Genomic DNA, 10,260 nt, shown 5'->3' on the forward strand with positions numbered 1-10,260 from the left:
GTCTTAATGTGATCAATAACCAAACTATACTTCAAACTATAAGTCTATTCCATTTTGTAATTTTTTTTTTAATATTTTAATTTTCCATCTTATGTTAAAACGAAAGTAAAAATCTGATATTCTGAAAATTAGTGTAAGTTCAAAACCGAAAATATATAAATTTTATTTACTGATAAGTTAGTAAAAGAAAATATCCAAATATATCAGTACAACATATAGTTGATTATATAAACAATCAAAAATTGTATACATATGAAAATATTTTGATCGTATATAAATCTTAAATTTGTCCATACAATATGTTTAATATTTCAACAATGTAATTTAATGCGCGTAAAGCACGGATCTCATCCTAGTTTTTATTAATTTGAGAAATTTCTTATCTGTATGATATCAACAATGAACAATAACTAGTTATGCGCAACTCTTTAGATGATATACTTTAATCATTCAAAAATTTCTTTTTTTTTTGGTTTACTACGTGAATATTCCTATATGAAGAAGATCAAGTTCAATTAATAACTGTTCCTCACTCTTGGCTATCTTTTCCGTCATTATGTATGTTTTTTTAAAATGTATAATAGGAGTAGTTTTTAAGGGTATTTTTTTTTTTTCTAAACACATGTAAGGAGAAGAATGACCTAGTCTAGTGACTTCCATTGCACATGTAATAAGATCTAGACGGTTTTGCTGGCAAATAATGGAAAGTGGGAGGTTTTTTCGGCGCGGATAACTGAATCTCTTTGAGTGTTGACATATCTCTTTATAGTAAGTAATGCATTAATTTGGCTTCCAGATCATCCATGACTCATGAGTCTCATTAACTTGGTACATCTCAAAAGCACACATTACATCGAGAATCTAATCCACTAATAACGTGGACATTTCCGAGGGCCGAGGCATCGTGATCGGAGACCACCTCCACTTGAGCGAATGAAATTAAAGACAAAATAAAATAAAACTTTTTTAGAATGCTCATCTATATTAAAAATATAATCAATGCTTACAGTTAAATACTCCCTCTAAATTTAAATGTATGATGTTTAGAATTTTACACACATATTAAGAAAGAATAAATACACTATTTTAATTATTATTTTTTGGTTATATCAATAAAGTTTCACCACTCGTAATTTTACCTTTTAATTTATTTTTAAATTTTTAAAATAAATACATTAATTATATCTCAAAACATCATACATTTGTATACAAAATAAAAGATAGAACATCATACATTCGTATCCGGAGGGAGTATATTATATATTTAATAAATTCAAATATTTTTAATTGATACTCCTTCCGTTTCAGATTATTTATCGTTGTAGGATAAAAATTTTGTTCTAAAATAAGTGTCGTTTTATAATTTCAATGCAAAATTTACTGATTTTATATTTTAATATATTTTTCAGTTGGTTGAAATGTGGTTAGGTGTATTGGTGATGATGTTTTTATCTAATAAATATATAAAATTAAATGTTTTATTAATCTGTGTGCCGAGTAAAACGACAAGTAATTTGAAACGGAGGGAATATTTTTTAAAAACAGTTTACTAATATGACAAAACTTAGGTTCACCCCCTAAGGTGAACCTTTAAATTCATCACTCCTCTTATAACCGATCAAAATGCCAACTAGATTATTAATGAAAATATTATTTAAAAAAAAAACAAAAATAATTGAAAAAAAATAATGCCACTAACAAGACCCTAGATCTTAAATTCTAAACCATAAATTCTAAGCCCTAAATCTTAAACCCAAACTCTAAACCCTAAATTCTAAACCTAAACTCTAAACCCTAAATCCTAAATTCAAACTCTAAACTCTAAATCTTAAACCTAAACTCTAGATCATAAACCGAAACTCTTTACCCTATACCCAAATCATAAACCTAAACCCTAAACCTAAACCATAGATCCTAAACATTAATCCTAGACGCTAAACTCAAACCGTAAATCCTAAACCCAAAAAGTTTGAATTTGGATTTAAGGTTTACAGTTTGGTTTAGGGTCTAGGATTTGAGTTTGGGTTTAGAGTTTACGGTTTGGGTTTAGGGTATAGGATTTGGATTTACAGTTTGAGTTTAGGGTTTAGGATCTGAGTTTATAGTATAGAGTGTGGGTTTAGAGTTTACTATTTGGATTTCGGGTATAGGATTTGGGTTTAGTATTTAGGGGTTAGATTTAGATTTACGGTTTAGAATTTATGATTTAGGGTTTTGTTAGGCATCATTATTTTTTTCAATTATTTTAAAAATTTTAAATACAATTTAATATTTTTTATTAGTTATTTAGGTGGCACTTTGATTGGTGGTGAGAGAGGTAGTAAATTTAAAAGTTCACAATAGGGAGTGAACCTAAATTTTGTCTTTAGTAATATGAATGAAAGTACTTTAAAATCTAAAAAAGTTAATTTTTGGGAAACGAAAGAAAATCTAGAAAATATAGACTTATTCTTGGGTTCACCTTCTAGGGTAAATCTGTAGGTTCACCAACCAATAGGATTGTGTTATTTCATATTCGGTATCTTTTAAAAAGGAAACAAAGTATTGTTAAATTATTTTATTTTTTTAAAATTAAAAGGTAAAAAGAAATAAATAAAAAATAGTAGTAATTACAAAAAAAATATTTTTAACGTCGTCAACAAAACATTAAACACTATATCGTAATCCCTAATCCCAAAATCCTAAACCCTAAACCCTTGGGTAAACCCTAAACTGTAGGATAAATCTTAAACTCTAGGATAAATCTTAAACTCTAAATCAAAATCACTAAACACTAAAACACTCAAAGGTTTAAGGTTTAGGATTTAGGGTTTAGAGTTTTAGGGTTTGTTTTTATTTAGAGTTTAGGATTTATCCAAGCGTTTAGGGTTTACCCAAGGGTTTAGGGTTTACCCAAGGGTTTAGGATTTATGATTTAGAGTTTAGTGATTATGATTTAGGGTTTAGTGTTTTGCTGACGACGTTAAAAAGATTTTTTTAATTATTTTTTCTGTAACTGCTATTTGTTTTTTTACTTTTTTTTATTTTAAAAACATAATATAACTTAAAAATATTTTGTTTCCTCTTTTAAAAGATATCGATTTGAAATAATGAAATTCTATTGGTGGTGAACCTAGAGGTTGAACTAGGGGATGAACCCAAGAATAACTCGAAAATATATATGGATGAACTATTTTGTTGAATTGTTGGGAGGGTATGGGGGCTAATATCACATTTAAAAATGTTGGGTGTTATGTTGGTACCTTTACATTAATAAAGGATCCAAAATTTGAGACTTTTTCTATACGATTCACAGCTTGTAATGAGCTAGCGATCACAGTAGCCCCACGCTTCTCTAACGTACACCACAACACAACTTAAACTTAGCGTCATCTCTTCTTCTCATTGGTTTTTAGCTTTCACAAACACGTAAACTTTGATACATTTCATCCATAATCTCTCTTCAATGGCTGTATCACTTCAAACCAAGTACCCTCTAAGACCCATCACCAACAACATTCCAAGTACGCACCGTTCTTCACTTCTCCATGTTCGTGTCACGTGCTCTGCTACTACCACCACGAACAAGCCTCAAGCTAAGCTTCTGGTTGAGAACCGTTTTATGAGTCCTCCTCTTTCCAACGACCCATCTCTCCAGTCAACATGGACTCATCGTTTATGGGTTGCAGCTGGTTGCACTACATTGTTTGCTTCTTTATCTAAATCTATCATTGGCGCGGTTGGTTCTCATATCTGGTTAGAACCAGCTCTCGCCGGTTATGCAGGGTACATCCTGGCTGATCTAGGCTCTGGTGTGTACCATTGGGCCATTGATAACTATGGTGATGAGTCAACTCCTATAGTAGGAACCCAAATCGGAGCTTTTCAGGGTCACCACAAGTGGCCTTGGACAATTACGAGAAGACAATTTGCTAACAATCTACACGCTCTGGCTCGAGTCATAACCTTCACGGTGCTTCCACTAGACCTTGCGTTTAATGACCCGGTGGTTCATGGCTTTGTGAGCACGTTTGCGTTTTGCATAATGTTTAGCCAGCAGTTCCATGCTTGGGCTCATGGAACCAAGAGCAAGCTTCCACGTGTCGTGGTAGCGTTGCAGGACATGGGAGTGCTTGTTTCAAGGAGAGAGCATGCTGAACACCACAGAGCACCGTATAACAACAATTACTGCATTGTGAGTGGGGCTTGGAACAAAGTTTTGGATGAAAGTAAGGTCTTTGAAGCGTTAGAGATGGTGTTGTATTTCAAGCTTGGGGTGAGACCGAGGTCGTGGAGCGAGCCAAACTCTGAGTGGACAGAAGAAACAGACAGCTCCAACAACCAAGCATAATCAAGATCTAGAATCTGAGGTTTTAACGACAAATATTCATACATGTACAAGAGAATTGAAGATATATACTGATATAAGTTTTTCTCTGTAATTTTATATGCAATACAGAGTGAGTGCATTGACCCTAAAAGAAATATACAAAAGGTAGCAGCATGTAACAGTTTCAAGTATCAGATCCAACGAATGAGTAAAAGATATATGTTTTGACTTGGTATCTTAAAAGAAGTTGTTCTTTTTTTTTTGAAACACTTTTTTTTTCTGAGTTGTTCTTCTTTCTCATTTTTGAGTTACTTGGGTTTCTCAGTCTAAATTACAAACATTGAATACCTGAGGCTAACTACAGATATCCCAATAGTTAATAGTCCAAAAGAGTAGAAGAGCTAAACACACAACATCGAAAATTTGGAAAAAAAAACATAACCGCTAAATTATAAAGACAAGCATACCCACAGTCTACTCATTTTCTTGTTCTTTGGTTAAAGCAACTTCAAGACTCATGTGGCCTGGTTTACCATCCATGGTTTTCCTTATTACGGCAATGTGATCACCAGCCAAACGCATTGAAGAAGGATCTGCACAACACTTGTAACTTAGGTAGAAGATTGCATTGTTTGCCTTGAGCTTATCACGAGGCTCATCTTCAAAAGTTTCCACAACAACCTTGTTGAGCTTCAAGGGTAGGTCACCATCAAAACACTGCAATTACATGTCTAAGAGAACAACAAGTTTCAATTTGTTATTTGGGAGATAAAAGGAATTGCCAAAAAAAAGAAAGAATAAGACTTGCACGATTTGTTTTGGAGAATAAAGCGACTTCCATGAGAAGTTGCAGCCAGTCATTGTCATGCAGCTCTGATTCAGGCACCTGCGAGTGAATGAATAATACATAAGGTTACTAACTAAAACATATACAAGTTTAAAAAAACTCCATGAATGATCTGATGTTATTATTACCACATAATATTTTCTACTGTCACGTTCCAAGGCTTCATCAGAAAACCATTTGGGCATTGGACCTTTGTAGAATTCATGTACTACGCTCTTGTCCCAATTATCATCCAGACGCTCGTTACCTGATGTCTCTAAAAAACAGTTAGTCCTCTAAATAGTAAATACCCTTTTAAAGTGAGCTATACATAAACCGTTATAATCCTCAATAAATTCTTACGTATAGGTTCGATTCTGGAGGCTAAGTTGATCCACAAAAGTCTGACACCCAATGAACGGCGAGGTCCAAAATCGCTTAACAGCGTCTGAAAAGACAAGACCGAGCCAGTGGCAGGATCCGTTGCCTCCAAAGTTATGAACGAGTCATCGGATGAAGTCATCTGATCCCTACAAATCTCCCAACTCTTAAACTTAAAGTTTGTTCCCTGCCAAAACCAAAAAAAAAACTCAGAAAAGAAGGTGATCATCATAGAGAGACAGAGACGAATTAATAGTGATGAATGAACCTTCTGAAGATTGTAGCACTGGAGTCCAATCCTACCACAGAGACGGATATCATAGTTAGGATCATCTCCCCACTGCCTGTATAATGTAGGCGGATCCAGACCATCAGCCTAGCAAAAATCAAACGAGCGCGTTATGTATGGTCCATCAGTCGAATCATCTCATCCGCTAAACATATATAAGATATTTTCTTACTTGGGAGTCCGAATCATCTCCTCCACGATAATCAAACAGCGACGGTTCGTTCCCAGTCTCCTCCTCCATATCCCACAAACTTGTCATTAGGTCCCGGGAAAATTTGAATAACCTAGAGAACGAATACAATTATAATGGTTAGTTTTATATGTTTCAAAAAAAAAAAAAAATGTACAATGTTTGGGTCTACCTTTTAATTTGGAAAAACTAAACAAAAGAAGTTTTTTAGAAAATAAGTTTTATAATAAATATTCATATAAATATACATATTTACAATATTCATAAATATTTCATAAATGCTTATGATTTTCTTCCTGTCATAATGGAAACAATTCTGGTTATAAAAAATAGATAAAGATCACTAATTTTTCTATTTTTAAAAATCTTCACATTAAAATATTTTGAGTCTAAAAAAATATATATTATGGTTAATAATTTTTTTTAATAAAGATAAAGTCGGAAATAAACCAAAATCCAGACCCATACATATTGGTCTGTTCTTAAACAAAAACAGATAGGGAAGAAGATAAACGGGAAAACTAGTTTATCGACAAGTTTCTCGGAGCAAAGCACCAAAGAAGACCACTACATCAACAAAAATTATCGTTGAACAAAAATTTCAAAAAAAAACTAGACCAAAAATAGAAGAGCCGTAATCGAGAAAAAGGCTATAGGCGACCAACAAAAATACAAGAGAGAAAGAGAGAGAGAAACACCTTATCTGAAGAATATGAAAAAGAAATGGAAACTCAATATTTTGCAGAAACTATTAGATATGTTGGTTTTAACACTTCAAAATTGATGGGAAGATAGACCGAAGCCACATTCCTCAAACAGCTTGCCTCCATCGCCTCCAACAAAACTCTTATCCTAGTTTTGACACCATCCTTAATAGGAGTGGACGTTCGGATACCCGTCGGGTTCGGATCAGGTATTTCGGTATAGAAGTATAAAATCTGTTCGAGTATTTCTACACTTCAGATCGGATTCGGATATTTTTAGTTCAGGTTCGGGTATTTCTTAAAACAGTTCTTTCCAATAATGGATTCAAACTTTTTCTTTATTGATGTAAAAAATTAAATTAATTATTTAAAATTAAATATTATTAGAGTGTTTAATGTATTAAAAAAATAATTTTTAGCATATTTTAAAAAGAAAGGCTATAATATATTTTTTGATAATTTTAAACTTTCAGATTTTTAATAAATGTTAAATTTGGTTTTAGCTGATCAATGCTTTTATTTCTCTGTGTTTTCCTCTTCTGAGCAAGTGAGCATTGATTCTTGCATGTAATGACCCGGTGGTTCATGCAGGGTCTCCCTGGACCGAGTCCAATGCAATTTTGACTTCACACTTTCAATTTTACAGGCTTCCACATAAAATACATATTCATATCTTTTTTTTTTTTGAACAACAAATAAAAATTCGTATCTATATATACACAATATAGAATCCTTAGATAACGATATATTAAATTAATGAAATTTGTTTTAAATTTATTTAACAAATTTAATATATTTTTTATTAAGTGTAATAAATATTTTAAACGCTTTAACTTATAACATGGCGAAAAATTATTTTGTAAATAATAAGATAATAAATATTTTGAACTTTTGGCAACTTTTTTCAAAAATTATAACATTGAATGATTTTGATTGTCCTAAATTTTATATCTTAAAAGATAGATGATTTATCATGTCCTATGTGATATATATATATATATTAAAATAGAGCCAGTTTAATACTAATAAACCAAACCAAATATAATACAAACATATACATACTATTTTAATATTACTAAAGTAAATATAATACAAATTGAACTATGATATTATCGTGAGATTTTTTTTAATTATTCTCAAGATAATAAATTATCAGCTCGTCATTAAATTTTTTTTTATTAAAATTAATAATCGAGCATAAAATGTGACTCATTCTATAGAAAATATGACAAACCAGCAAATTCACTTTTCAAATAATAGTATATATTATGTATACATCTCATATTGATAAGACTCATGTACAATAATAAATAACAAATTACACAAAAAATAATGTTCCCTCCGTTCTTAAAAGATCCATATTCTAGAGAAAAATTTTGTTTCAAAAAGATACATATTTTATATTTCCAATGCAATTTTTGTCAACTAAAATGAGAAATTGTGAAGTTCAAGAACATTAATTGCATTTCTTAAAATCTTATTGGTTTAAAAATATAGAAAATATAAAATTATAAAAAACTATGCATTTATAGCTAAATTTTAATATGTTTTATTAAAAAGTGTGAAAATTCTAAAACATTGATCTTTTAGAAACTGAGGGAGTAATAAATACTCAACTAACTTTATGGGATGAACTATAACAACAATAAAAGAGCTTATTAAACCTATCCATCGTTTTGTCAAAAAAAAAAACCAATCCTATGAGTAAAATAAACTCATTCTCATTAATTAACTTTCAATGTACAAGTGTTAGTATTTATACTATGTAGAGACTATGTTATCAACTGCTATACAAGGACTCTCTCTATACAAGTGACTCATTAGACTAATATAGATAATAGTCCCCCTCAAGATGTGACGAAGATATTAAGAAGACCCATCTTGCCAAACAACTTCTTAAACGGAGCAGGGTATAAAGGATTCGTAAACGGATCAGCTAACTGTAGCTCTGTTCTCACATGTAACAACGTGAACAAGCCCTGAACCAGCCTATCTCGCACTCTATGACAATCCATTTCCAGGTTCTTCGTGCGTTCATGGAACACAGAGGTTGTTTTTGTTTTTGTTAAATAAATGAATGGATGATGTTTTTTGTTTTGATAGATATGACAAACTTTACAATGAGTATCACTTTTATTAGGCTGCTTAGGAAAATCTAAAATAGCCTGTATAGACTCAAGTTTAGACAAAGAGGGATGACCCAATCTTTTATGCCATAAGGCGACACTAGAAACTGCAGCAACAGTGATATTTTGTAAAGTACCTGAAGAGGACAATGACTCGATATCCAGAAAGTATAGGTTGGCCACCTCTCTACCCATTCCAATCATTAATTCCCACGTACGATCCTGAATGCCACAAGAAGATTCATCAAACCAGACCCGGCAGTGTAATCCCTTCGTAAGACAACTGACACTTAAGAGGTTGAATTTAAACTGAGGAATATACAGGACATCACTAAGGATCAGATTTCTACCCAAGGCTATGGTGCTTATGCCAACAATGCTAACCAGAACTCCGTTAGGCAAAGATACCGTAGTATCAGGAAGAGATTTAAAAGAAATGAAAGAGGAACGTTGATGAGAGATATGGTTAGTAGCCTCGGAGTCAATCACCCAAGCATTTAGTGCATTAGCATTGTTAGTCAAAGAGCAGACATAAGGCCTATCAATACCGGTAAAAGAACAGAGGATAGATGGATGAAATGTACCGGATATTAGGCAAGTGGTTGAAGAAGAAGGTGTAGAAGCTGAGACTAAGTGAACTTCTGGAGTGGGAGTAACCGTTGGAGTCTGAAGTTTGGTGCTGAGAAAGGAAACCAGTTGTTGAATCTGAGTCGGAGACAGATCATCAACACTGTGATCATCATGTTGAGAAGTATCAATCACTCCGACATTGGCTGACATAGAAGAAACCATCTGATCAGATTTTGGAGACGGCTTCATGCTGTTTGGATAACCATGTTTTTTATAGCAACGATCAATCACATGACCATGACAGTGACAGAATGTGTAGAAAGGTCTGTCTTTCCTTTGATAGCCAGATGAAGGTTGCGGAGGTCTGTTGACATATTGATCAGAATGTGCAGAAGGCTGAGAAACTTGAAACGCTGAAGGAGTTTCCAAAGATGATGAAGTCTGAGAGTGTGCAGCTCGATGACTGTCTTCTTGATCCAAAAGATTGAACACTGATATCTTGCATATTTCTATTGTTTTATCCATTCACCCATGTGCATTTTGATCATATAGATTAGGATTTAGCCATGTTTAGGTTGCATTTTGCATACATGAGTCCTTATCAGGTATTGGAGTACCACATGGAGTTTTTGGAGACATTTGGGTGCAATTGGAGTTCAAAAGAAGTGTTTAAAGTGATCATTGGGCGAGCACCTTACCGGAGCGACCAGTCCGGAGCGACACCATCAAGTCGCTCTGATCTCCCTATCAGAGCGACCTTACCAGAGCGACAGGGAAGAGTCGCTCGCGTTTTGATCACCCGGAGACGCGAGAACGAGTCCGGAGCGACCTCTCGCAGCGACACAGCGAGGTCGCTCCCGAAGCA

At 33.1% G+C, this 10,260-nt stretch overlaps 3 protein-coding genes across 5 annotated transcripts in view; 1 reads left to right on the forward strand and 2 right to left on the reverse strand.

Moving 5' to 3' along the window:
• The first annotated feature begins 3,351 nt into the window (after window positions 1–3,351).
• LOC106310396 (fatty acid desaturase 4, chloroplastic-like) lies at window positions 3,352–4,520 on the forward strand. The gene is made up of 2 exons (XM_013747629.1): window positions 3,352–4,349; window positions 4,439–4,520. Exon 1 carries the CDS (start codon window positions 3,446–3,448, stop codon window positions 4,328–4,330), a length of 885 nt encoding a protein of 294 aa, XP_013603083.1. The 5' UTR covers window positions 3,352–3,445; the 3' UTR covers window positions 4,331–4,349; window positions 4,439–4,520.
• An 81-nt stretch (window positions 4,521–4,601) lies between these two features.
• Window positions 4,602–6,826, reverse strand: LOC106310515 (UPF0725 protein At5g63820-like). Of its 3 annotated transcripts, none has more exons than XM_013747748.1 (7): window positions 6,694–6,826; window positions 5,978–6,089; window positions 5,785–5,892; window positions 5,499–5,703; window positions 5,285–5,403; window positions 5,118–5,195; window positions 4,602–5,026 (listed from the first exon to the last, which is right to left on the reverse strand). In XM_013747748.1, exons 2-7 carry the CDS (start codon window positions 6,062–6,064, stop codon window positions 4,784–4,786), a joined length of 840 nt encoding a protein of 279 aa, XP_013603202.1. In that variant the 5' UTR covers window positions 6,065–6,089; window positions 6,694–6,826; the 3' UTR covers window positions 4,602–4,783. The 3 variants fall into 3 exon arrangements, with proteins under 3 accessions (XP_013603202.1, XP_013603201.1, XP_013603203.1); XM_013747747.1 differs by having other exon boundaries at window positions 5,285–5,412; XM_013747749.1 differs by having other exon boundaries at window positions 4,793–5,040; window positions 5,120–5,195; window positions 5,285–5,412.
• A 2,202-nt stretch (window positions 6,827–9,028) lies between these two features.
• Window positions 9,029–10,260, reverse strand: part of LOC106308802 — a 3,028-nt gene continuing 1,796 nt past the window's right edge. The window contains exons 2-3 of the mRNA XM_013745920.1: window positions 9,148–9,893; window positions 9,029–9,095 (exon numbers count right to left, since the gene is read on the reverse strand). Coding sequence (XP_013601374.1) covers window positions 9,029–9,095; window positions 9,148–9,893 — 813 coding nt within the window. The remainder of the gene's footprint in view (window positions 9,096–9,147; window positions 9,894–10,260) is intronic.

The sequence above is a fragment of the Brassica oleracea genome, chromosome C8 (assembly GCF_000695525.1).
Source record: "Brassica oleracea var. oleracea cultivar TO1000 chromosome C8, BOL, whole genome shotgun sequence".
Classification (NCBI taxonomy): Eukaryota; Viridiplantae; Streptophyta; class Magnoliopsida; order Brassicales; family Brassicaceae; genus Brassica; species Brassica oleracea.